The 26,677-nt window shown below is 46.5% G+C and overlaps 3 protein-coding genes across 7 annotated transcripts; 2 read left to right on the forward strand and 1 right to left on the reverse strand.

The window, feature by feature from the left end:
- The first annotated feature begins 2,939 nt into the window (after window positions 1–2,939).
- Window positions 2,940–7,733, forward strand: psme2 (proteasome activator subunit 2). 2 transcript variants are annotated; one of them, XM_023816135.2, is made up of 11 exons: window positions 2,940–3,147; window positions 3,783–3,815; window positions 4,046–4,108; window positions 4,251–4,337; window positions 4,545–4,593; window positions 4,945–5,042; window positions 6,018–6,086; window positions 6,307–6,374; window positions 6,502–6,556; window positions 6,913–6,999; window positions 7,635–7,733. In XM_023816135.2, exons 1-11 carry the CDS (start codon window positions 3,100–3,102, stop codon window positions 7,713–7,715), a joined length of 738 nt encoding a protein of 245 aa, XP_023671903.1. In that variant the 5' UTR covers window positions 2,940–3,099; the 3' UTR covers window positions 7,716–7,733. The 2 variants fall into 2 exon arrangements, with proteins under 2 accessions (XP_023671903.1, XP_023671904.1); XM_023816136.2 differs by lacking the exon at window positions 2,940–3,147 and adding an exon at window positions 3,159–3,265.
- Window positions 7,734–7,755: 22 nt separating this feature from the next.
- LOC111846219 (late secretory pathway protein AVL9 homolog) lies at window positions 7,756–18,053 on the forward strand. Its single transcript, XM_023816228.2, has 16 exons — window positions 7,756–8,801; window positions 9,635–9,755; window positions 11,251–11,336; window positions 11,943–12,014; window positions 13,657–13,746; window positions 13,919–13,985; window positions 14,213–14,253; window positions 14,333–14,371; window positions 14,559–14,628; window positions 14,760–15,118; window positions 15,218–15,352; window positions 15,480–15,702; window positions 15,958–16,075; window positions 16,173–16,226; window positions 16,706–16,794; window positions 17,039–18,053. The coding sequence occupies exons 1-16, from the start codon at window positions 8,463–8,465 to the stop codon at window positions 17,161–17,163; spliced, it is 2,028 nt and encodes a 675-aa protein (XP_023671996.2). The 5' UTR covers window positions 7,756–8,462; the 3' UTR covers window positions 17,164–18,053.
- Window positions 18,054–19,515: 1,462 nt separating this feature from the next.
- On the reverse strand, window positions 19,516–26,665 carry LOC111846212 (kelch repeat and BTB domain-containing protein 2-like). Of its 4 annotated transcripts, XM_023816216.2 has the most exons (5): window positions 26,569–26,665; window positions 26,125–26,238; window positions 24,032–24,438; window positions 23,757–23,922; window positions 19,516–21,834 (listed from the first exon to the last, which is right to left on the reverse strand). In XM_023816216.2, exons 3-5 carry the CDS (start codon window positions 24,202–24,204, stop codon window positions 20,281–20,283), a joined length of 1,893 nt encoding a protein of 630 aa, XP_023671984.1. In that variant the 5' UTR covers window positions 24,205–24,438; window positions 26,125–26,238; window positions 26,569–26,665; the 3' UTR covers window positions 19,516–20,280. The 4 variants fall into 4 exon arrangements, with proteins under 4 accessions (XP_023671984.1, XP_023671983.1, XP_023671981.1 ...); XM_023816215.2 differs by lacking the exon at window positions 26,125–26,238 and having other exon boundaries at window positions 26,569–26,662; XM_023816213.2 differs by lacking the exons at window positions 26,125–26,238; window positions 26,569–26,665 and adding an exon at window positions 25,279–25,835.
- Between the last annotated feature and the right edge of the window lie 12 nt (window positions 26,666–26,677).

The raw sequence follows: 26,677 nt of genomic DNA on the forward strand, positions 1-26,677 counted from the left end.
GAAATTGTTAGTGTGATAAACAATTTGAGTTCTTCTTTTGTTTTGTTTAACACCTAAAAAATTGTATTATACCTACCAAATTGCCGTGCAGCAATATCGCCAGAAGATGGCGGTAATGTAACACAAGCGAACTGCAATTGCATGCTGTTGTTTTGATTGAGTAAGAAAAACAAATAAATGTGGTAACAGTAGAAACATAATAGGAAGACAGATAGTTACTCAGTAATCAATATCTATAGGTATAATATATTATCAAAAGCAGCCTTGCATTAATTTTTCCAGATAAAATACTTGTACACATACAGTGGAATCCGCTTATAGTGATGACATCTGTCTGGGTGAAATTGTTCAGTATAAGCGGATGATCATTATAAGCGATTTTTTTCTACTTTTTCTTTGACTCAGGCTGTTATGACGGCAGGGCATGGTGCAGGCAGGAAAAAGGTGAACGATCCACTTGCGGTTTAGAGACTAAATGGGTTTATTAAAAAAACAGAAGAGAATACTGAGAGAAATCACAAAATAAAAGGTACCACAAGGGGTCGGAACTAAACTAGAGGAAAAAACAAACAAATTAAAAGAAAATCAATAAGCTAACATACGAAGGGAAACGGGCAGGACCAGGAGCATGATACAAAGTAACAAAGCACAATGACTGACTGGGGAAATGAACAAAGGCAGGAACTTAAATACACTGATGATGAGGACTAACAAAGGGCAGGTGTGAACAGCTAATCACCAAGACCATGGAACAACAAGACACAAGTGAAATAACTTTCAATTAACAAGACCCGTGGCCTGTACTACGAAGCGGGGTTACTGGCTTATCGGGGTAACTTGTCGGATTTAAGATACCACAGTTTAAATGGACTTCATATTCGGTCACTTACATTTTTCCCAGACCACCTTAAATCCGACAAGTTTCCCTGATAAGCCAGTAACCCCGCTTCGTAGTACAGGCCACAGGAACCAGGGAACCTAACAAACACTAAGGCTTTAACAACACGAAGGAAGACTACGAACATATGTAGGCAAAATAAAAATCAATCAGGACATGAACACGGCAAACCTAGGACAGAAAAACTAAGATAGAAAATTTAACACCTGGAAACAGAACAGCCACACACTCAAACCACTGAGCCATGCAGCAGTCTGGGGGGCAGGGAAAACACACAAGGGTCTAGCACAAAAACAGAGGGAACAGGATGGCCAGTGACACCTGCTGGCCAAAGGGGGAAGAGACATGAAGGGCAGGGATGGACAGGTATATATCCTGACACAGGCAGATTGCTATGTAATTAACATTTGTATATTTATGCAAAAATTATGCATATAAAGTAATTAAATGGACAGCCTATGTATTTACTAAATTTGATTGACTATTTCAAAATATAATACAGCTGTTTCAAACACTTTTCAAATTGCAGTGTTGTACAAATTAAATTACTGAACTGTGTATAATTCAAATATGCTATAATACAGTATAATACTATAATAGTATAGTACAATACTGTACATAAAATACAGCTTATTGTGGTTTTGCTGCTGCATCTTGTTTTGGCAGTTTATCATAAGCTTTGATAAGTCTAAGATGTAAGATAAAATAAATCTTTGTCATTGTCACTATAAACAATGAAATTGAAAATGCAGTCGACTCGATGTGAGGCATAAGAGTAATAAAAAAATATATTAAAAATATACGAATTGCACTGGTGAAATATAAAAAAATAACAGTTCTATTTTGAATTTAAAGCCATGATTGCTTTAGGATAAAAACAGTTTTTAGGTGATTTGTCCTGTTTTATTTTTTATATTTGTATATTTGTCATTGAGAGAAAATTACTTTCTTTTTCCCGTCATGTTTTCTGTGCACACAGCATTAGCTTCAGATAGCTAGCCGGAAGCAGACGGATTGCCGTAAGGCAAAATAGGGCTATCAAAGTAAAGTAAAAAAAAAAAATAAATAAAAACAATTACGGTAGTTTTAATTTTTTTCATATGTTGTCATGTATTAAAAAAAGAACTCAAAATGAACAATGTAAGTGGACTACTTGATTACTATAAAGCAAATTATTTAAACAGTATTTGTACAGGATTGATTCTGTACCAAGATTGTTGATCTATATAATCACTATAACAGTGATCACTGTAAGCGGTTTCCACTATACACTTAAAAAAATTGACTCAACTTTAAAAAAAAAAAAATGTTTTTAGGTTTTTCCGGTTTCAATTATTGAGAAAACTAAAGGAGTATTTTCAAGTTAGACTAACTTAAATATTTAATTACAGCCAAAACGATTTGCCTTTACTTCTACAAATCTAATTAAGTTAAAACAACTTATATCACTACAACTTTTGAACGGATATAATGTCTACATTATTTGAACTTCGCCGTTTCTCCATCTTTATTTTACTTCCATCTTACGTCAGTTCTTCACCATATCAGGTAATGCATTTCTGCATGGTAGGCTACAGCAAAAGAGGGGGCTGAAAAACTAGATGAAACTCACTTCCTGAAGATGCATTAACTTCAGATGTTAAGGGAGGGCAAAAATATTTGTTCAAAATACATATATAACTAAGTTGGCAGAATATTCTTTATTTTTAATTTTGACCAACTTCTAAAATTATGTTGCTAACTATGATGGGAAAGTTTTATGCTGAAAAACATCATACTTGCAATCCCCTCGAACAAGTGTATATAACGGCGTTCTGTAATAAATAAATTACATAACATGTTTGGCTGATCTGCGAATCTATAGGTACTTCTAAATAATAATATTCTTAATAATATATCGGAAAATCAGTTGTCTACCAAATTTGGTTTTATGTCTCACACAACGCGCACTTGACCATGAATCCACAGGTGCTGCTATACGGCCGCAGATGAGTGCGATGATAAAAACAACATGTTTCTATGTTAAAGCCGGACTTAAAAAGAGGAGGTTCTTTTATGTTAAGGGGGAGGCGGGGATTTAACTGCGAAAGCGAAAGTTTAATTTGAGTGAACGGAAGAAAGACTGGGAGACGAACCGATTCTCGCTCTAATGTTAAATTATTGTCTTTAACGACCTATAACTCATTTACGTCGCTGCCACAATGTCAAAAACCGCCGTTTTAAAAATAACGAAGGCAAATGCCATCACGGTAAGTAGTGAAACACTGGGAAGGATAAAATGAATTGTAAGTATATCTGCAAAATGCGTCTTGTTGCTTTAGCCTAATTGGATTTCAACGCGCTACTGACGACAAATCAAATGATCAGGTAAAAACTGAACAGAAATCCTAACTAACTGGATAATGTGCTAAATATTCCACATTGATTACGCGTGTTTTAAAACGGTTAAATGGATTACGCATGCGTACCGAGATTTGTATAGACTTTTTAACACATCCTTTAGGTAATATCATATAAAATAACCACGCATATGTATTTCAAGTAATATATTATATTTGTTGCCGTCTTTGTCCAAAAAACACATAGTCATGCCATCCGCCAGCTACCCCCATGGGTACAGAAATCGAAAGTAAATTGTCGCGATCTCCTGGTATTCCCCTAAATATACTAATCAGAGAAAGGTAACGTGAACTACCCAAGCTTGTATACTCTTGTGCATGTCTATAATGTCATTTTATAGCCTAAGTAACATTTCACGTTAACATAGGCCCATTGTTGTTTGCCGTGCGAAGTTTCGCACACGCGGAAGTTTTGCCATGTGTAATAGGCGAGGCACGGTCATGATTTAACTTAACGTGTAATGCTATGCTTTTTTTCGTCCCAGGTGGAAAACTTCATGCGGTCCATATGCACACAGGTATCACTCGGATTTTCTCAGCTTTGGACAGTGATGTGATGATGTTATCTAGTCTGGTTTTATCCTCCTCTGGAGTTTCGTTCTTTGATTACATATATCCGCAGGCTTCTCTTTGCCTTACGGGTATTTATAGGTTTAATATACGTGTTAGGGTTTGCTGACGTGAATAAATATCGTTCTCTTATAAATGGCTTCTACGCATGCTCATTAACTCGGTTGCTGGTCTGCAGGCAGAGGACCTGTTTTCAAATCGCATTCCTGTGAAGATCACACAGCTGGACAAAATGCTCAAGGTTGGTCCCCTCAATCAGCCACATACTGACGCCATAGCGGCTGAAACAAGGCTGAAGGGGAGTTTGAGCTTTGATTCTGGACGGAAAACATTCGCTGGAATGTATATTTGGATTATTAATTCTTAAATCCTCTCCCCCATAGGAGCCTGACTTCTGTATCACTGACCTCGCTGCTCTCCACGCTCCTCTGGAAATTCCTATCCCTGACCCCCCCACACCAGAGGAGGAGGTCAGCTGATGTTGTGTTTGTCACGTTCCAGACTTCCCTCAGGGGAGGGAGTAAAGTATTAGATGCATTTAGTGTTAGGTGGCTGTAGAATCTCGGCAGTGTCCTTTATCTTTGCATTTAACCGCTAATTCTTTCATTCTTAGTGACTGTTGTGTACAGTGACCGTATTTGTAAACAGGACTGTATTTGTTTTCTTATGAAAACCAGGAAATGGAAACTGATAAGAATGAGGAGGATGAGAAGAAGAAGAAAAAAGGTAAAATAGCCAATGTTGCCGCTCTTCAGGGTAGCCCTCTCTCACCTCTGAGTAGCCTGCACCTCTGAGTAGGCCTGCACGTTTGAGTAGCATGCACCTCCAAGTAACTCAAACCTCTGAATTGCCCGCATGTCCGAGTAGCCCTCTCTCTCCTCCGAGTAGCCCTCTCTCTCCTCCGAGTAGCCCTCTCTCTCCTCCGAGTAGCCTGCACCTCCAAGTAACTCAAACCTCTGAATTGCCGCACTGAATTGCTCCGAGTAGCCCCGCACGTCCGAGTACTCTCCTGCAGCCATGCAGCATTCTGGGTATAGCCCACCAGACTGTCACACTACTCTGTTTGTCCCTGATCAGCACCAAAGTGCGGCTACATCCCAGGCAACGAGAAAATGATGAAGCTGCTGGACAAGGTGAAGCCTGAGATCCGGGACCTGAAGGAGACCTGCATCCTGGTGAGTCTGTACAGCAGAGCCGTGCTGCTGTCAGAGAGCTGCCAGAGACTGCACTGTGGGGCCGTTAAAATGCAGCCGGCTTATTATTATCATTATTATTATTGATGATTGGATGGGTGGATGGATAGATAATAGTAATTAACAATAATTCTTCAATCCATCCATCCATTGTCCAACCCGCTTATCCTACTGGGCCGCGGGGGGTCCGGAGCCTATCCCGGAAGCTATAGGCATGAGGCGGGGAACAACCCTGGATGGGGGGCCAGCCCATTGCAGGGCACACTCGCACACCATTCACTCACACACACACACGCACACCTAAGGGCAAGTAAGCAACGCCAATTAGCCTCAGCATGTCTTTGAACTGTGGGGGGAAACCGGAGTACCCGGAGGAAACCCCACGACGACACGGGGAGAACATGCAAACTCCACACACATGTGACCCAGGCGGAGACTCGAACCCAGGTCCCAGAGGTGTGAGGCAACAGTGCTAACCACTGCACCACCATGCGGCCCCTACAATAATTCTTTTTCATTAAAATTCTTTTACATCATTGGCGACTGCAGTTTATAACACAAATGGAAAAACAAAAATAAAAGATAAAGCAATACAAGGTTGTGCCAAAGAGGTATAGGGATGGAAAAACATTACAAGCACATGAAACATTCGGTGAAGGTTCAAGTTCAGTGTAATGTAAGTATTAATTTAGCTGCTACATAAGACACGAAACGTTACACATTTGATGTGTATAGTAGCGTGAACAGCATTCAGGGAACGAGTAAATAAATACACGGGAGGGACGGACGAACGAGAGGTGGCAGAAGTTTCTGGACGTTGGAGATCAAAGCAACATAAAGACAGACTGCAGGATCGGGTGCGAGGACCTGATGGTTACGTTTTGCTCCTTAGCAGCAGGGGGCGCTGTGTGCAGCCGCCGTGAGCTCATTGACAAACTCTCCCTCTTGTCTGCCCAGGTCACCTGCTGGATCCAGCACCTCATTCCCAAGATCGAAGACGGCAACGATTTCGGTGTCGCGGTCCAGGTAACGTCGCACTTGTGTGTGCCTTAGCTGGGTTACACACAGGAATGCATTATCTTTACAGACAGATGGATAATTCTTTAAATTATTTGCTATTTTTAACACAAATCGTGGTGCCATCACAGATTTACACAGTACAGTGACATTGCATCAGCTGTATTAATCACGCAAAAAAGTTGACTTTTAAAGAGCGTTTTCGAATTCAATGATGGTTTGTTTGCAGGAAAAAATTCTGGAAAGAATTGTGGCAATAAAGACAAAGCTGGAGGGATTTCAGACCAACATCAACAAGTGAGTTGGCGTTCAACTGACAGCCGTGACCCATGGAGTGACGTTTGTCATGTTCATTTCAAAATGGCAGACATCTACTGTGGTACTAAATCTAATGTTGACAGGCTGATGTCAATGCCTCCCTCAGGTATTTTACAGAACGAGGCGATGGTGTAGGCAAAGCTTCCAAAGAAACGCATGTGGTGAGTCTAGATCCTTCATAATATGGTCTTTCAAACCCCGCCTCAGCACGTCTGCGGGTCCTTGAGCAAGGCCCTTAACCCCCAGCTACGCCGCTGCGGGTGGCTGTCCTTCGCGGACAACTTACTCTGCAAAGAGCAAGTTGAGGGAGGCGTAAAAACAATTTCCCCATGGGGATCAATAAAGTATCTTATTATTATTTCAGCATTTAGTGGTGAGTTTCTCGAGTTGTCTTGACATGTCAGTAATAGTGATGTTTTGTTTTATAATATGCCTAAGCTGTGTTTCGGAGCTGTGAGTCCGTTCTAATCAATCGTGCATCTGTCCCCTCACTCCCCCTCTTTGTTCCCACTCTCAGATGGATTACCGCTCACTGGTCCATGAGAAAGACGAAGCCCTGTACTCGGAGATCAGAGTCATGCTCCTGGATGTCCGTGGATACTATGTGAGTGTCGGCGAGGGAAGGGCGAATCTCCGTGGTGACGGAGACGGGGAGGATAGCGACATGTGTCGATTTGTTGACGTATTAACGTGAAATTTGTGCGGTGTGCAGTTCTTACCAAAATTCATGACAAACCATGGGTTTCTCAATACCAAGAACGCAAAGACCGTACTTCTGCTCTTGGCAAGACTGGTCTTACTAACTTACCTCCCAAGAATGAACTTGGGGCGCAATTAATCATGGGATTCTGAACGGTGCATTGTGGGACTTCTGACATTCTTGTGGGACCTTTCCAATACAGTTTGGGAGCTGAATGTATTGTTAAATGCTATACAGTTAAAACCGTTAATAGTATGACAGCTGTTGAGCAGTTGGGTAATGAAAATACTACGATAGTTTATTTGTGCTGGGTTTTGTGTGAATTGTGGGACATATCAGGAGGAAATTAGTTCCGTGTCTGAATCCGAGGAATTTGATGATCACAGGTTTTTGTGTTACTTTTAACCATCGATGTGCGACTGCTGGAGCGTCAGTGCTGTGAGCAGCCCGGCCTGCTGTGAGCGGCCCGGCCTGCTGTGAGCGGCCCGGCCTGCTGCCTCACTGCCCTTTCCTGATTCCCCTTCCTTCTCTTTCCCCAGGCGGAACTCTATGACATCATCAGCAAAAATCTGGACAAAGTGACCAATCCCAAAGGAGAGGAGAAGCCTTCCATGTATTAAGGAGGCATGGTGGGGGTGGGGGGGGGGTAGAGATGGGGGGGCAGGACCCTCAAGCTCGTCCCTGTGTGATAGCATCTTTAGAGCAGTGATCACCTTTCTTCAGGTTCAACTGATTAATAAACACAATACAGGATTTGTCATGCTATAATGCCCATGTGTGACTTTCAATTTGACTCGACTGTTTTTTACAATTTTATATGGCTTCGGTATGTGTGAATGGCACCTGTGTTCGGTGATGAACGGCTTGGGACTCATGGTTATATAAGTGATCATATTACTACACTAAATGTTAATGTCAAGTGCAGTGTAGTTTCATTACAAATGATCACTGACATGCACAGTGATTACCTTTCTCCTGCGTAAAAGGTGACACTGCAGAAGTCTTTTGCTTCGAAGACAAGCTGCTTTCTTATAAGTCCTGTCCTTTGTAACTAAAAACATGCAGGTAACTTAACCCTAAATTATTTTTCATCCTCTGAAAGCCTTGTTAAATAACAGGTAATATTCAGTATTTTCCTGAAGAACTTAACTTCGTTAATGTAGTTGCTACATCTATAACACGTTAGAAAATTTGTGGATTAGTGGAATATATCAGAATTTACTGTGCATTTCACAATATAATCATACCCTCATAACATTAATTGCTTAATTGGTGTCCCTATTATACAAAAAGTGTGTTTGAGTATCTGTGCCCGGCAAATAATCAACATCCATCCTGGGTGCTTTGAGCCTGGGGCTAGCCAGAATATGCTTTGTGCTCGACCAGACTGCATAAGTGGTTGTGGAAGACCGATGGATGGATTATTTGCTGCATTCCCCATTCATGAAAGTTTTCAGGTTCGGCATTGGTGTGGGTCGAGCAATAAATTTCGGAACCGGAAGAGGGCGCCTCTCGGCGTTACGGATGCCGTGACGTCATGCTCCAGGGGCTGGACGAAGCAGAGGCGGCCATCGGCTGTCAGGCATCTTGTGCCCGGCCTGTCTTCGCCTCTGCGCCGAGCTCGATCTCCGGAGGCCATGGAGCCGAAGGGTGGCGCCGTCCTGCATGTTGTGGTGGTCGGATTTCACCACAAGAAGGGCGGCCAGGTAAGAGCGGCCGCCACCGGGGATCAGGGTTTTACCTGCGTGTTACCTTCCGGGGTTCGGCGAATGCAGTGCGGATCCGGATCCACACTAGCGCGGTGCGTCTGGCCGGACGGGACCAGTCCCGAATCAGGAATCAGCACCACGTCTCTGAAGACCTGGAACTGATGCGGCATCTACGACATCAGACACAGACAAGGCGCTGCAGTCCCTCTGCGTGCATTTTTACGGTGTATTGCAATAAATTGGATCGGAACCAGAGTTTCCGTGCGGACAGTGTTTGAGTGAGACCCAGCGTATTCGCTGCTTTTTACTGCAACAGTATGACAAGTGTAGTGCAAGAGTCTTGCGTCATGATATCTTTGACAGATCGCACTACACACGTGTACACAGAATAGATTTCCGCATTTTTAAAAAGTAAATACTTTTTTTTTTTTTTCTCAAGATCGTGTTGTTATTTATGCTGTTTGATTTTCAGGCAATGATAAGTGCTATAAGACTCATTGTAGCGTAAAAACAAAGTAACACAGTATCATTTTTTAATTGAAATTATGATGATTATTATTTTTTCAGCCTTTATTCATATAAACATTTTTGTCGAGGATTTTAGGTTTATGGTGGGAGTGAATTTTATTACAACAGTGTATTAATCTTACGTAGTATGCTGAGTGTCAGAATATCCCTGTGTGACTGAATCGAACCATGTAGGATCAGGATGAGCAGTCTGTGTAAATACAGCCACGTGCTTGAAACCTGAGGGCTTCAGCGGGGACAGCGATCCTGTGATCCTTCGCATTCCTGGAGTTACCCAGCTGTCTCCACATCTCCCCCTGCAGGTGGAGTTCTCATATCCCCCGCTTGCCTCTCAGGACGGCTCTGAGCGTGGTGCCCTGCCTGAGGAATGGAAATACCTGCCGTTTCTGGCCCTGCCTGATGGGGCACACAACTATCAGGAGGGTACGTACGTAATAGCCAGGGAAATGCCATAATCCAGACAGCCTCACAATCTGGTTTACATCCATCCATTTACCAATTCAGTCATCTACCCATCCATCCATCCATCCATCCATCCATCTTCTGATTTCTTGTCCTGGTGAGGGTCACAGTCACTTGCAGGAATATCATGTAAGACTGAAGCATGTCGTAATGTACCCTGTATAATTACAATTTTAGTTATCGATGAGCCATGTTGGGTCATGTTGGGTCATGTTGGGTCCTGCTCAGCTCTACAGCTGTCTTATTAATTTGTGGATGAGGTACGAGTGTTTTTGGTGTTGAATATTTTATTGTTAAAATACCTTTCAATATTGACACATTTCCGAGAATATAGCAAGTGTTTGTACTACAGGTGCTCATAATGGCAGCTGTTAGCTTTGCCATGTGACGCCTGTCACCTGCGCCTCACATGCTCCAGGTGATTTATGTCAGGAAGGGGGTGTCTGTCCTGTGGGAAATGCAGCACATATAAATAACTGCAGTCTATTTGTGCCGCTGGCTCATTGGCACGGGAGACTAATCAAACGCGGGTAAGTCTCCAGAGTTGGGTAATTCAGGGCCAGAGAGTAAAAGTCCAGACCAGGATTTTGTTTAAACCAGCCACTTGAGTACGCCGTGACTGTGACTCTTTATGCTCAATTGGTTGGTTTAACCAAAATCCCGGTCTGAACTTTCACTCTCTGGACCTGAATTACCCAACTCTGGTATCGTGTAGCTCAGGGCAGGTCTGAAGTGACCATATGGACAATGGATTTACACGATACACAAAAGCATGTTACACTCATTTGTAACTCATACAAAAGTGGATACTATTGTATACTATCATATGTATGTGTATAATATTTGGACATCTTTATTCCCATTGCATTTTTTTTTCTCACTTACTTATTGTTTACTTCCTCTTATATTGCACTGTATTGTCTTTTACTGCATCACTCTTTGTATTGCACTGCGCTTTTATCCTGTATTGCACTGCTCTTTTATCCTGTATTGCACTGCGCTTTTATCCTGTATTGCACTGCTCTTTTATCCTGTATTGCACTGCTCTTTTATCCTGTATTGCACTGCGCTTTTATCCTGTATTGCACTGCTCTTTTATCCTGTATTGCACTGCTCTTTTATCCAGTATTGCACTGCTCTTTTATCCTGTATTGCACTGCTCTTTTATCCAGTATTGCACTGCTCTTTTATCCTGTATTGCACTGCGCTTTTATCCTGTATTGCACTGCCGTCTGTCCTCTTGTCCCCCCATACACCAGTCCCGCCCCCTGCAACTGTAACATAAAAATTTTACTGTGCTCCTCTGATGATGCATAACAGTCAAACTTCAAACTTGTATGCAGTGTGTGTGTGTGTGTGTGCACATGTATATATATTAGCAGTGCATCTATAAAGCAACACGAATGTGAAATATGGTACATGACTGCAACACTATTTTTTTTTTCCTCGTAAACAGACACCGTGTATTTTCACTTGCCGCCTCTGGGGGACGAAACGGATTGCGTGTATGGGGTCTCCTGCTACCGGCAGATTGAGGCCAAGGTTGGTACCTCTCCACAGAGTATTTTCCTCCTTAGAAGACGCCGAAACAGACCTGATATACAAAGTCTCATTAAGGGACGAGCTGAGGGCTGTCGGATGTAAACACACGCCTTCTACACTGTGGAATAGAAGGTGTCAGAAATTCCCGTCATTCCTTTATCTGTCCATATTTTTGTCAGCTTCCATTTTGTGTTATTAAAACACAAGCAGCCAGTGTAGATTGAAGATATGATGTGTAGTTCTCAAACTTGACCGGGGGGACAGTGTACAGCGCAATGGGTTTGCATGGTGTCCCTGGGATTTGGAAGGTTATTGGTTCAAATCTTAGGGTCAGCGGAGTGATGTCACGACTGGCTCCCTGAGCAAAGCCTTTTAGCCCCAATTGCTCCTGTGCCTGTATAGCTCTGCTTTCTCAAAATGTTATTCAAAATTTGAATAAAGCATCTAATGAATAAATAAATTGCAATGCGAAAGTTTTTAGCCTAACTGAGGCCTAAAACGCGAGACTGAGGTACCTGTGATTTGACGGATTAGCTAACTTCCTCAGCCCTTTCTCCTCAGTCACAGATGTGATGGTTCGCCTTGCGGTAATTATTTTTGCTGCAGGTCCTCAAGGTCCGCCAGGAGGACGTCACCAGGGAAACCGTGCAGAAGAGCGTGTGCGTCCTCAGCAGGGTGGTGAGTCAGCGCTGCCGCCGTTTCGCTGAGTCATGCAGCCCCCGGACTGTTCCCATTGGTCGGGAACCCAGAGGGAACTGGATTATTTTCGGTGCGCCAGTCACGTCCAGGTGCACTGCTGTGGCCGAGCGTTGTGGCTCTGTGGAACCCGGCGAGCTTTTCCTTGCGAAGACAGTGTCTGGGTGCCGGCAGAGTTTAAGCCATTATCTGCATTTTTAGCATCCCCGCAAAAAGGGGCACGTTATCCACACAAACGAGAAAGTAGATCGGCAGGAGGGTGACTGGAAACTGGATCTGCCGTTTTCTCTGTCCTGAGCGGCGTGGAGGCGCTTTTCACTGATAGAGGATTCGGAGGAGGAATCTCTGAATAGAGTTACATAGATGTAGTTACTAATCTCACAAACAGGCAGCCTTGCAGGTGGCACAGTGGTAACCTCATATCTCCTGGGACTGGCAGTTTGCCTCATGTCCCACAATCATGAAGTTAGGGTAATTGCCACTTGTGTGCCCCTTTTAATGGGCTGGCATCCCATCTGGGGTGTGCCCCAGTCTAATTCCTTGGATGAGCTCTAGTCCGCCAACCCCCTATCCCTCCCCCCCCCCAACCCCATCCAAGATTAGCGGCAGGAAGGTAAATAGATGGCCGTCCTTCCTCCACGACCTGAGGACAGTTGTCTCATTATTTCTGGCTTGACTGCTTCTCCTGGTCCATTAATTCAGCCAAGTAGCATCAACACTGCGACCTCTATGTAAGCATACTTCATAAATTGTTCCTTGGTCCTGAGCCGCGTTCCTCGCCTCTGAGGATGGCTGAGGATCGTGACGTCAACGTTCTAATCAAGTTGCCGAAGCGCCCGGAAATCGCTGGAACCGCTTAATTTCATTTCCTTTGCACCTCATTAGAAATCACGGGAGAGAGTGATTAAGGATGTGAGGGTGGTAAATGCCCAGCTGCTGGTTTTGCTGCTGTTTGAAGTCTCCATTGGGACCAGCAAGGGTGTAGACCTGAGTATCTGGATATACAGTGTAGCAAAAAAATTATTGTACACTGTGAAAATATGGTCAAAAATGTAAATGAAATTGAGGATATCGATTGTGAAATTTTATGACTCTTTTCCTCAGTGGTATTTCAGCCGTTTTAGCCATGTTTGGAAACTCAGCTAACCCTACAAACGCTTTAGTGGAGAATGACCACCAAGCCTACAAACTAAAGACGCCCAGTGACCTGCCTATTTGGATCATCTGCTGTTGTGTGTTGTGTTAAAAGATCTCTTTTATGACTGGGGACTCCTCCCATTGTCACCTATTCATCCAGCTCAATGAATGGCCAGGTGAACAATATTTGTTTGAAGAAAATAAATGACATAATTTGAAAACAATTCCATAATATGTTTTGGCTAAAACATTTTCCTGTTTCTTTACATAACATACATAATTGTATCATTTTAGATGTTTTTTTTTTTTAAGTTTGTTCTTCAATATCCTCAATTTCATTTCCATTTTTGACTATTTTTTTCCACAGTCGTACAAATAATTTCCTGGCTACACTGTACGTGTAAATAAAATACGTCACGGAAGCGGTGTTGAGGAAAAGCACATATTGAGACATTAAAATATAATGAACCATATGATTCTCTTCCAGCCACTATATGGCCTGATCCAAGCAAAACTGCAGCTCATCACTCATGCCTACTTTGAGGAGAAAGATTTCTCTCAGATATCTATTTTGAAGGTAAGCTAAATTCTACACATTAGATAACCATTAACCGTGTGTGGATCGCCTGGCATTCCTTATGATGGTGAAAGATGGGTGCCAAATTTGACTGTCCCTCTTTCATCATGTGTTCTGGCAGCGTTTTGTAATGTCTGGGATTCCCATGCTGACCATTGGTTTCCCGCTGTAGGAGCTGTATGAACACATGAACAACTCGCTGAGTTGCAGTAGAGCCGTTGAGTCCCAGGTTTACTTGGGTAAGTGTCTCCCGCTATGTACGTTCGCCTCTCGGAGCTGTAGGCTTGCAGAGGATCTGCGTGGGGACGCATGGGTGTAGCGCCCCCCTATGGTGGGAAGCTGAACTGCTCCTCGGAGCCAAACACAGACATTCTTGTTTTGGCAGATTGGACGGTCTGGGTGTGTCCCAACTGAGTTTACGCATTAGCTTGAAAAAGAACCTGTTTTCATGATCATTTCTTTGTAGGTTTGTCACCCACGGATTTAATACTTCACTTTCGACATAAGGTAGATAATACTCCTTAAGATGATTTCCTTATACCTCAGCAATATTCCGGAAGGTTCACGCCATTCTCTCTCTTTTTAGGTCCTAATTCTTTTAAAGTTGATCTTACTTGAGAAAAAGGTATGAAAACATTTCTATAAGCTTCTGAAAGTCAGGGAGGTGCATATAAAGTACAGTAACTTTGCCGAGTTGGATCAGGTCACATTCAGATTATGAATGTGTGCAATTATTTCAGGAATAGATGTTTCATAATGACATTTTGTTGTCAAATTAATTAATCCATTTGATTTGCCCCCATTCTTTTTAGGTTCTTTTTTACGTTTCTCCGGTCAGCAGATTAGTTGGAGCCTTGATGACTCTCTTGTCGCTTTTTCCCGGTAAGGAAAATGGCGATTATTAAATCGCCTTTTAAATGTGATATGTGCCCCATCACTGTCACAGACAGGAAGTTGTGGGCGGCCATTGTAACTGTACTGTTTGATCTCCCTTGGGACTTGCTGTGCTGCAGGGATGATTGAGCGTGGGCTGACCGGCTGCTCACGTTACAAAACCAGGGGCAGCGTGTCCCGGGAAGCAGGACCTGAGGAGTTTGTCGCTATCTCTGCGGAGGATGTTGCCAGTGGAGAGCCTGAGCCTGGAGAGGATAGCACCAGTGAGGAGAGGGTACCCCGGAGCTCGCCGGAGTCCTCGGAGAGCGACTGGGAGACGCTAGACCCCAGCGTGTTGGAGGATGATTCCCCAAACGGCAGCAGGCAGACGGGATCTCTGGTCACGGCCCAGCCGCAGTCCGCTAGCAGCGATTCCCCCGACCTGGACTCGGGGCTGCAAGAGGACCAATTCGGCCAGCCCCTTGCCATCTTCACCAAGGTACCATGAGAGGCTCTGTTTGACGGTCATCTCCACGACTCTGTCATCGAGTTCCCTCTCTGCATCGGCCATTAATCTCAGCATCGTTTTGGTTGCCAGGGTTACCTCTGCATGCCGTACATGGCCCTGCAGCAGCACCACCTGCTGTCAGATGCGACGGTGCGTGGCTTTGTCGCCGGGGCGACCAACATCCTCTTCCGGCAGCAGCGGGACTTGAGCGATGCTGTGGCGGACGTGAGTTGACGTCCCCTTTGAGACCGAAGGTCATAGGTGGAGATTCCAGTAGACGTCGGCAGTATTCCCGGTGGTCTGTGGGATCTTCGGTCAGACCTGCTTAAAGCTCACCCACCTCCTCCGCCAGGTGGAGGAGGCCAACATCTCCGTGCAGGACCTGGAGCTGCGGAAGATCCTGAGTCTGACCACGGCAGACCTGCGTTTTATGGACTTCCTGGTCCGGCGTGTGACGGAGACGCGAGAGGGCACCCACCTGGGCGGTACCGGCTGGGAGGGAGGGGACGAGTGGATCCGGGCCCAGTTCAGACTCTACATACACTCCCTGTTATGCGCCAGCTTACACCAGGATGGTAAATCCTCTTCCTGGTTCCTTTTGTCTTACTAGTCCTCTCTTCCAGTGTTGTCGGGCTTCCAACAGTGACTGTAAAATTTGTTTACCATATTTCCTTTTCATAAGTGGCAACAGAATTAGCCTGATATAGAAAAATAACGAGAGTGTGAAGTAGTTTGACCTGGAGCTACCCAGGTTGATGTTACTGTGACCATTCCCAGCCAGGCTCCGTTGCGTGAACGGCACCCCCCCCCCACTTCTCATCCTTCTGCAGACAACGAGAAATTGCGGGCTGATTACGGTGCCTCCTTCGTCTCTGCATGGAGGGTCACCTACAACTACAGGGTGTGGAGCAGCAAAGTGCGTCCGGCCATGTCTGAGATCAGCCCGGGGTAGGTCGAGCATTTTTAGCTACCTGGGGGGGTGGAGGGAGGGGGAACTCGCTGGGATAATCCTGATCGACTGACCGCCACGTTTCCCTCCCCTCAGGCATCCGTTCCAGGGACCATACAGCGCGGCTGATGTGAAGCTTAGGCTCTCGCAGTGAGCGTTCGTTTAATACCCTTTTTTCTGCTTCATAATGTTTCCGTTTGGTCTGTTTTATGCACCGTAAAAAGAAAAATACGGTGAGGTTTTCACAGCCATTTGAAAACGAAGGGGTTATGATATTACTGTTATTAAATAATAAATGAGATGTGTATGGGTCTTTGCTTGAATGACATCCTCAAACTTTTAGTGGTGTCTCCAAGGAAACCATGGTGTCTCCAAGGAAACCGGAGTCCAGTGCCATGGATATGAGTGCAGAGCTAATGAGGTTTAGGATGTGATCAGGCATTAATATTTTAATTAGATGGGACGAGAGAGGTGTTTGACAGACTTAGCCAATGAGGAATTTTCTTTGACACACATGGAGAGTGGGGAAGTCATGCTCAGCCAATCACAGGCTGGTTCAAGACACCTCCCATTGGCCACTTTGAGGTTGTTATTGGATTAAAGGCAGTAACTGGTCCCTGTGTTCCCAGCTCCATGCAGAACAGTGAGAGAGGGATGAAACTGGGAAAAGCCATGATGAGTACCAGCCAGAGCGTCTACCAGACGGGGAAGGCCGTGGGTAAGGTCTGGGACCCAGTTCCCCATGACACGTTTTGACCGATTTCTTTCTTATAGATTTCATTTTTTAATATTGTGAATATCACCTCAAACAAACTAGTTCCAAGTATAATTCAGCATTAAGCAGCCATTTCTCAGTTCTTTTTTAGTGACTAATTTTGCAGGCCATTCGTAGATCTAACACGTAGATGTAGAAGACACGCCCCTGAGTGATGTAATTGGCTACTGTTCTTGTCCAACTGCAGGCCAGTCCATGGGTGGGGCACTTAACAGTGCCAAGTCTGCCGTGTCCTCCTGGTTCTCGTCACTGACCCAGCCCACAGCCATTACCGACTCCAGTCTTGCTGAACCACCAACGCGGAAGCAGTAATGCCCCCCCCCCCTCTCTCCTTCAACCTCAAGCGTCTCCCAGTTCGGCCCCCGGGAGTAATGGAACTGGGTGGTGTGGGAGGTACTAGGGCACCTGGGAAACATTCCCCCCCCCCACCACCACCTGCAACTTAGAGTGAAAAGGCGTGATGACATACAGGACAGCGCAGGTCCCTGTCAGTGAGGTCTAAACAGCGTTAAACACATAGGAGGCCCGTCATTGTTGGTATGATCCCTGCGTGCCATTTTTCTGATGGACATTTCATGTAAGATAAAGCAGAAAATGCACTAATGTTCCTTAAATCCAGTGGTGTGGTGATGGAACGGAATGTTGTCCCGATACATATTTCTTCACGAATGCTGTACGATGCCTTATGAAGGCCGGAGTCACGTGACTCTGAGCTTTTTTTCAGGTTTGTGGAAGTTTTGCTTTTAATGTTAAGTGTGGATTGAACTAATGCAAAGTGGGATTGCTTACTGATGCCAATATTACTCATTTTATACTTTGAATCTCTCAGAAGAAAAGCATGCTCTGCCCTAAGGTCATCAATATTAAGGTAAATGTTCAAATAACTGAGTCCTTGGCCCAGACCATTAATGAATCATCTTGGTCTTAAATTGTTCTTAAATACTGTTAGTCTTTGATGTTTTAATGTATTGCTTATCCCAGGCTTCTACTTCTGGTTCTAGAAATTGGCTGTGGGTACGGATTCATATTCTACTGGGGAATTTGAGCTCTTCATTGAACTTAATTGAGGATACAGGTTCTGTGGTGTTTGAGGTCATGGATGTTGAGGTCGGTGTTTAACCTGAACAGCTTTTGGTAAAATATGCAGCCATATAAGTAAAATCTGTAAGTCCTGCTTGATAAAAGTATCAGCTTAACCCGAATGAACTGTAGATGTCTGTCTTATTTATTTGAAGTTCTACATGCCTTTCGGGACCTCAGTGATTCCGAATTACCTACTTCTCTTGGAGACCACAAGGGGGGGGGGGGGCTGCATGGGGACCGTGTCCACACCCAATGTGCCATTATGAGAAGATCCAAGTGTCCCCCCAGCTGAACCAAGCCATCGAGTGACTGTTTTGCCTGATTCTCTTGTCAAACCAAACTGGAAACACCAACTTCAGCATCTTAATAAAAGGCCCACCTGCCATATTGTTCATTTTGTTATGAAACTGCAGTCCTCTCTTTACATGTAGTATGAGGTCTAAAATGAGTCCCATCCCTGCAATGGATAGTGTATGGGTCAGTATTTAAATGCATGTATTTTGCATATATATCCATCTGGCCATCCTCTATACCAGGGGCAATTCAAGGATTTGACCATTTGGGCAGCTTGCTAAATGGAATTTAATTATTATTTTTTTGTTTGGGGGGGGGGGGGTTAAGCCCCCCTAAATAGGCTTTAGAATCGCAACCTACATATTATCTGGTACGTACAGCAAAAACATTTAAGCTCCACACAGATACTAAGCAGGGATGGGATTCGAACTTAGAACCCTCAGGGCGTGAGGTTACAGTGTTGCCCACTGACTCATTCATTAGTCATTTCCTTTTTTTTTATATAAAAAAAATCATACCTGTTTTCCATCATCAAAAAATGCACATTAGATAACCCGCAATCATTCTCATTAAACTGGTCATGACAATTGGGATATTAACAGGAGTGGTATGCTCTCAGCCCTCTGGGGCGGGGTGTAAGAACCAAAGGCCTCCAGATGGTACTCAGATCTGTGGCTGGCGGAGAACGGTTAGAGAAGCTGGCTGAACACCAGGCAGATGTGAACACGCCTTGATCCCGTACATTTTAATCTGCCTCCACATCTGCGCGGTCGACTTTATCTCCGACGCCATCGAGCACGGTCCGAGAAATCCGGAACATATTTCCAACATCTGTCCCGCCTCAGAGGCGAGTTGTCTCAAGCTCGCAAATATTTCCTGGCGGATTCGTCGTAAAAAGGAGCATCTGGTCTGCGGAAAGGCAGAAACACTAAGTCATTTCACGTGAGATTTATTTTCCAGGTCTGGCTACAGTAAGGGTGGATGCGAGTGCATGCCCTGCGATGGCCTGACAGTCTGGGCCAGGATGTTCCTCTGTCTCGTACCATGTAAGTGCTGGGAAAGCTTACAGACTTACTGTGATCCTATACTGGATACGGGACTATGCAAGATGGATAGATCCTGTATGAAAGGGCCTTGGAGACTCACATGCTCGGATATTCAGCGGGGTGTGTTGGGAAAGTCCGACCGAGGAATTTTGCGTCTGCCGAACATGTAGACGGCTATTACCCTCAGCAACCAAACACAGACACACAAATATTCTGCAGACAAAAGTAGCAGGTGGCTGAGTTCAATGATTTTACATTTTGCTTTTTTAATAAATTAACGTCATTCAAAATACAGTGCTGAAGGAAAATGAGGCAGCCAAACATGCTAACATACAGTCTGTCTGGCGGGGGCCAGGTGCTCATGGGTCACCCCTGCTGACCACCCATGTCCCCTCTACCACTAGTGGTTCCCAGGCTGATTTGTGAAGCTAGGGGTGGGGGCGGGGGGGGGGCTATTTGCATGATTGAGGGGTATCGGGGGAGGTGGTATGGCTGGTGCCTGGACCTGCAGACACCATCGACACCCCAACCCCCCCCCCCCCGGGATTGTAAGCGTGGCTCTTAAGAGAGGAGCTGATCTGTCCTTTATCAGGTGGGGGGGGGGGGGGCAGGAGAAACGTTCTCTTACAGTAACCGTTGTCATGGCGATTGCGACGGCAGTCCCTTCCGACGTGTCACATTGTAAAAACAGTAAAAGGGGCCAGAAGCACCGACTGGGAGGGGGGGAAACAAGTCAAATCAAACGGGGATCAAACGAAACAGGGACACTAAACATTTAAATCATATATGTGCTAATTCAGTCTGAGGCGAACTGTTACTGAGGGTGGCGGTGGATGATGAGGCAGAGACACCGGCGAATGAGGACCAGCCGGGGGAAAGAGGAGTGACCTGCTTGCTCATTATGCTATTTCTGTTCCCTATGGGACACATGAAGCAGGCCGGATTGACCCAAATACCCTGGTTACAGCTAAACCCCCTTGGTTATAGGGAGGGGGGATGTTTGGAGCTATACGTGGGGGAGAGACACCATCTCCCCGTCCACCTCGAACTCTTCCACCCCATCGGGGGCGAAGAGGTACGCCGGGGGTTTCCAGGGCGACACTTCCAGGCAGGAGGGGTATAGCTTCCCCACGGCGCAGCGGAAGTCCTTGCCCAGGTCCCAGAGCACGCGCTCGGAGATGGCCTGGCGCGGGTACCAGCGGTCGGCCGCCACGTCGTACTGGTGGATGGCGTAGCGCGGCCGCTCGTTCATGTGTGTCTCGCGCATGAATATGCAGAGCGAGCCCAGCAGCACCACGGCGCGCACGCACGGGTCCGAGTAGCGCTTGGCGGGGATGTTGGCGGCACGGCGCCACTGGTTCTTGACGACGTCGTAGACCTCCACGGCGACCGAGGAGCCGTCAACAGTGCTGGTGGGCAGCCGGAGGCCCGAGGTACTGGCCACATGCAGGCCGCCCACGTAGAAGATGAGGTCGCCGAGGGCGGCGGCCGAAGAGAAGCAGCGGCTGGTCTTGCGGGAGGCCACCTCTACCCAGGTGTCGGCCTCTGGCGAGTAGCAAAACGTCAGGTCGTGGGCCAGAGCATAGATGCAGCCGCGCGCCGACACACAAGTGCTCCAGCTCCAGGAACACGGCAGTGGGCTCACCGTGCTCCACTGGTCCTTCTCCCAGTCGTATCGCTCCACGGTGCGCCGGTTCAGTTCTCCGCCGACGCTGTCGCCGCCCACGGCGTAGATGAAGCCCCTGCAGTGCACCAGCGAGGGCCGGACGCGGGCACACAGCATGGGCGTCTTGGCCACCCAGACGTTCTGCTGGGCGTCGAACCAGAAGAAGCTGTCCACCGAGCGGTAGACGGCCTGCGTCTTGCCGGCCTTGCCGTGGTTGGCCACGGCCGCCTTCAGCGGGATCTGGCCGCCGGCGATGAAGATGTCATTGTCCGGCGTCACCAGCGTGCCCACCTTCTGGAGGTCGCCAGGCAAGTTGCAGAGCTTGTAGACCTTCTCGGCCTGGGGGCTGTAGCACACGGCCGAGTGCAGGGAACCCGAGCCGGGCCCATCGGCTGGAGACTCCGACGCCGCCTCCACGAAGATCAGCATCTCCTCTTTGGTCATGCCCAAGCGCGGCTTGAAGAACTTGGGCATCGACTTGTAGAGGCCTTGCACGGCCACGGATTTGTCGTTGGGCGGTAGGCCCTGGAACCAGGCGCGCTGGGTGACCTCGGACAGCGTGTCGATGCGGATCTGGCTGAGCACCGAAGACAGATGCTGCGACCGCGATTCCATGTCATGCTCCAGCCACAGCATGGCCGCCTCGCGCACCGTCTCCTCCTTCTCCACGTTGAGGTTGTCGCTGCTGAGCACGTCCAGGAGAAGCTCATGCGACAGCTGCAGGAAGGCCTCCTGCTTGTAGACGGCGGGGAACTTGTGCTCCACCATGCGCTTGGCGCTCTGCTTGAGCTCGGCGCAGCTGAACATGTCCCCGATGCTCAGCATGCGCACGCAGTTGTCCACGTTGATCTTCTTCACTAGGTACTCGCGGCACTGAAGAAGCACATCCTCTACCTGTGGGGGGGGGGGGGGGGGGGGGGGGGGGTGGAATTCTTTTCAGGGAGGTAGTTTTAATTTTTATGGTGTCCTCTGAGACAGATTTTGAAGATATAAACTAAAAAAAAACGGGAAAAATGTAATGGGAAAATTCATATTGCAATGGATCCGTCAAACATCACAACAAACTTACGTTCACTTGAGGTGGTTTTTGTGGCGAGTCCAAAAACAAGAAATTTGCGAAACTGCAATGGAAGATGCATGGTACATAGAGAGTCATCAGATCTAGAGCAGGGGACGGCAATCCATGGCTCTTTGGTTGTCTGCTTAGGGCTCCAATGCAGGTTATCATGCATACATACACTACTAACTACACTGACAGTTGAGTAGTACACTTCCAATGAAATTCAGTAAGCACGGCATAATATGTGGCTGAGAATGCACCTTTACGGCCGGCGAGAACGCTGTAGATCGTATACAGCGCCTCAAGAAGTCTGAAAAGGCTTCCACAAATGTCACACGTTAATTATCGGTGGCTTGTGACTGAATAATAATTGGTCCACCCGGTATCACTTCTCATTTTTAAGCTAGGGAAGAGGCTTTGAAAAGTAACCTATAGCAGTGTAATTATTGAAACAAATCTTTTTTAAAACAAATTGTGTGTCACAAGGCAGCTAAAAACGGATCTCAAAATGTCAAAAAAAGAAAAATAAAACTAACATTGAGAATTTAAAGATGGATGGACAGAGGTGTACAAATTCAGTTACGCCATCAGGTTTTCCCATGTGCTTAAAATGCCAGAAGAAAAAGACGAAATAATACTAATGTTGTGCCGATATATTGAGGTTGCGTAAAATAACACGCCTGCTTGACCACAGCTGCTGAAGTAAAACGTGTAAATGACCTGTTCAGTTCCATTTTTGTGCCTGTATTTTTGGATAGCTTCTCGATATCCAGCCTGTACAGAGACACTGATTAACAAGCAAGACTGCAACCTTTCACTGTTCAGGCAGCTTCGGAGTTTAGCACAGTTGCTATTTTGTGGCATCTCTGGAAATTATAAAACACGGAAATCCCTTCACTGACACAAAATACATTAACGGACGTTTTATCAAAGTAGCACAACACTTCTTGACCAATTTCAAAAATAAGAATGATATAATTAAGAAAATAAGGGACATTCTGCTTTCCATGGAACAAAGAAAATAATTTGTTTACATTTTGTTATTGACCTCAAATAAAAAATGATGCTGACTTTTTTGGAATAAAATTTCAGCTTCCAATGGTTTTCATTTTTCTAAGAAAAATAAAAATAAAAAATCCAGAAGCGCGCTCTCTCAACTGGGCTGCCAACCCCTGTTGTCGCCTGCTAACTCGTGGAAAGCCTCCGTCCATGCCGAAATATGAGACGTTGATCTTAATCTCACGGGAGGAAAAACGGCAAATATTTGCATGACGTCAATTAATGGAAACTCAACCTACTTGCAATTTCACTTTGTCGACTTAAAGAAAATTCTTTAACAAATTGCGCAAATCGTTAGCAAAACACACGGCTACTGAGTGTTTAGGGACAGACACAGCAAAGTCCGTAACTGATCTTCAGAGACTTGTACCACTGTCTGATCCATCTGTCAGCTTCACCAAACCTCTGCATCCACAGAACCGATTTTACAAGCCGACAGCAACTCCAGTTAGAACACCTCTCCTACCGAAGCTTGGGGGTGGTGCCCTTGCCCTGAGCTCCTGGGTTGCAAGTTCTACCACCTGCCCCATATTTGTGTGGGTCTCCTTCAGGTCCTCTTCTTGTGTCCACAGTCTAAACTGACCTGCTACATAGCTGGCCCTTGGTGAGTGATAGACCAGCCTGCTATCCACGCTCACAGAACCAGGATGTGGACCCCCAGAACAGCGTGCAGCAGCTTCTGGAAGATAAGGCTCACCTGTAGGAAGCAGGCTGTCTCGTACAGGGGTTCCACGGTGCCGTCGGAGATAGCCAGGTTGCCCGTATACGCGTAGGTGACGATGATCCGGAGGGCGGCCGAGTTAACGCTGTGCAGATGGACCCGGCCCTGCCGGCTCTCGCTCAGCCCGCTTGTGAACATAGCCCTGCAAAAGAGGCACGGGAAAGCATGGAGTCTTCCTCAGTGAAGTATTCACCTGCTGCCACAAGGGCGGCGCCACTGAGCTCGGGGCAAACCTAGATGGACCCACTCACCTGAAGTAGGAGCTACAGGTGGCCAGCACCATCCTGTGGCAGGGGATCTCAGCATCCTCCACCACCAGCACCACATCCGTCAGCAGTCGCTGCTCAAAGAAGACCCTGAGCTGCTCCAGTAGGGAGACGGCATAGTCCGTGTTGACCGGCCGGGGCTCACTGTAGCCCGACATGGTCGCATCCCCCAGGCCGCCGCCTGCTCCTGAGTCTCGCAGCGGGGACGTCTCGGGCCAAGCTCCGGAAGACGACGCGGAGGGCAGTATGTATTTACACCCTGATCAACACGCTGAAGCACATATATTCGGCAACGGAGCGCAAGACGTCTGACGCTTGAGTATACGGCACACGCCCGAGGTAGACAGGAAGGGTCTTCACACACGGTGATCTGTCAGCAGCAGGTCCAGCGTCTGCGAGACGAAAAGGCAGGACACCCAGGGGGATATTAACAGACGATCCCAGGTCTGTATTATTTTGTTGTATTATGTCACTGAACTGTCACACAATTTGACATTTTGCTCGCTTAGGTGTCACCTTTACAGGATATGAGCCGCAATCAAAATGTCTATATAAAAGAATGTAGCCTTTCCCTACTCAGAACCCTATCTGGAGGTGCCTTCATCGTACTGTCGTTATCTTCGTGCATTTTAAAGATTTAATGTGCAAACTATAAAGTTTAGCCTTCTTAAATATACTGCACAATAAACAACTATATTAAACAAATAAAGTAGCAGCCCGATTTACGGTAGGCATGCATTCACACATGGTGGCTAAGAACTTCCTGCCAAGGCTGGGTTTTAACATTTTCAATACGAAATATCTATCTGCCTGTGTGCTATTCTACCGCCGTAACATCGCTGATATTCAGCTCTGGTCACAGATATAAAAAACCAATAAAAAAAGAGCCGAGGCTAATTAAGGAAGGGAGGAAATGCGGTCCCTAATTATGGCACCACGGTAAAGACGCCGGCTCCGCTCCTGTGTTTCGCATGCAGGGCTTTTATGAAAATGCGGAAATGCAGGACTGTCACACCAAGGCAGCCTGACATCAGATCCCCGCTCCCAGGACACATATTACTCCCAAATGCCGGTGGAAAGGGGCGCAGGGGTATCTGCCTGCTTAACCTTGCGTGTTAGTAAGGAAAGCCCGGAAATCGCCGCCAATCTCGGCATTTGGCGCCCCCCCTCCTCCCGCCCGCATGGCCGTGGGCTTTGGCGACCGAGGCCCCGCCGGTGCAGCGCTCCCCTACCTTGAACGTCCCGAGGTGGGGAAGGTTGTCAGCAAGTCGACGGGGTCCCGGTGCCCCAGTCTCGCACAGTAATAGATCAGCAGCTGCGGCGCTTCGCTTCCGGCTGCCGCCTGGCCGCATACACAGCGACACAGTCCCGGGATCACAGACACACAACCACACACACACACACCCCGACACTACAGACACACTTCCCGGTTAAGCAAACGCCCGTCCGGCGACGGATCCCATAAACGGCATTCAAAGGCACGTCTGAAAGCGGCGATGGAGCTCCGTGAACCCGCGTCCTACATGCTCCGCCGGTGCTGCATTCTCCACACCGCGCTTATTACACACTTACTACACCCTTATTACACTCGCATTAACGCGCGCATTGGCGAGTGTGTTACGTGCATCCGAAAGCTAGAGCCCCGCTTCCTGTGATCCCCCGCACGCACACACACAGGCGCAGCAGTGCGCTCCGGAAGCCAAATTTTGCACAATTAGAGTGAAAACAGCACGGAGCCTCAGTCAACGACGCAGGCGCCGTGCGGGATCAGGGGCCAAACGGGGATACCGGGCATGCGCCCAGCCGGCAGCTGCCGGAGCGCGTCTGCGGGCAAAGGCTGCCCCCTGCTGGCCAGGCGCACTTTCAGTTTCAATGCGGAAAGTGGGTGTCCCACGTACGAAGCAGGATTTCTCAGTTAACTGGGTTAACTTACAATATAAGTCCTGAATGCTTCTTACTTAAACTCTTATTAGAAAATCGTGCCTTTTAGCTTGAGTTAGTCCAGCTAACAGAAATCTTGCTTCGGGGAACACACCCCGGCCACCGGCAAGAAGGGGGGGTGGGGGGGTTTAGTATACCATGTCCAAATGTTAATCTTGCGTATCATTGCGGTGGAAACGGCTCTGGTGATGTCTTGCGAACCGCCAGTCCGTATGGCCGAGGGCGCTGCCAGTGACCTGACCATGCAGCGACTGCAGTGAAGAATTAATGAAAACAAGCTGAGCGTAGAACTTCCCCAGCCCAGAAAAAATAAACAAATACCTACATTTATAAGAGACAGAGTCAAATATTTGGTGTTTTTTTTGTTTGTTTAAACTACATTATTGTATTATACAGTTGAAGCTGCCCGCACACAATATCCATCACTCATTTCATATGCATATTCCCCACGCAGATTCTGTGCAACATGTGATCGGAATATTGACGGTATGCTGAATAGGTTTGCAATACTTTTCAGTAAATTCAGCTCAGGTAGTTATCGGATAAGTACCCTCTCAGTTTAGTGGCCTCGGACTGCTCACCAGTATATTCATTCACATGGGCGTTGGAACCCGGGGGCTGTCCCTCCCCCAATATTGAATTCGGCAAACTCTTTCCTACGCCATTGTTCATTCGTTTTCACGAAACAAT

The sequence above is a fragment of the Paramormyrops kingsleyae genome, chromosome 4 (genome assembly GCF_048594095.1).
Source record: "Paramormyrops kingsleyae isolate MSU_618 chromosome 4, PKINGS_0.4, whole genome shotgun sequence".
Lineage (NCBI taxonomy): Eukaryota > Metazoa > Chordata > Actinopteri > Osteoglossiformes > Mormyridae > Paramormyrops > Paramormyrops kingsleyae.

What these genes read in the sequence shown, in the direction of transcription:
- psme2 (XM_023816135.2), top strand. Translation starts at nt 3,100, where the DNA reads ATGTCAAAAACCGCCGTTTTAAAAATAACGAAGGCAAATGCCATCACG. An exon ending in AGCTGGACAAAATGCTCAAG is followed by an intron (nt 4,109 to 4,250) that starts GTTGGTCCCCTC and finishes TCTCCCCCATAG; the next exon opens with GAGCCTGACTTCTGTATCAC. An exon ending in TGAAGGAGACCTGCATCCTG is followed by an intron (nt 5,043 to 6,017) that starts GTGAGTCTGTAC and finishes TTGTCTGCCCAG; the next exon opens with GTCACCTGCTGGATCCAGCA.
- LOC111846219 (XM_023816228.2), top strand. Translation starts at nt 8,463, where the DNA reads ATGCTTTGTGCTCGACCAGACTGCATAAGTGGTTGTGGAAGACCGATG. An exon ending in TACTTCACTTTCGACATAAG is followed by an intron (nt 14,254 to 14,332) that starts GTAGATAATACT and finishes CTCTCTTTTTAG; the next exon opens with GTCCTAATTCTTTTAAAGTT. An exon ending in GTGAAGCTTAGGCTCTCGCA is followed by an intron (nt 16,227 to 16,705) that starts GTGAGCGTTCGT and finishes CTGTGTTCCCAG; the next exon opens with CTCCATGCAGAACAGTGAGA.
- LOC111846212 (XM_023816216.2), bottom strand. Translation starts at nt 24,204, where the DNA reads ATGTCGGGCTACAGTGAGCCCCGGCCGGTCAACACGGACTATGCCGTC. An exon ending in ACCTGTAGCTCCTACTTCAG is followed by an intron (nt 23,923 to 24,031) that starts GTGAGTGGGTCC and finishes CCTCTTTTGCAG; the next exon opens with GGCTATGTTCACAAGCGGGC. An exon ending in AGACAGCCTGCTTCCTACAG is followed by an intron (nt 21,835 to 23,756) that starts GTGAGCCTTATC and finishes CCCCCCCCACAG; the next exon opens with GTAGAGGATGTGCTTCTTCA.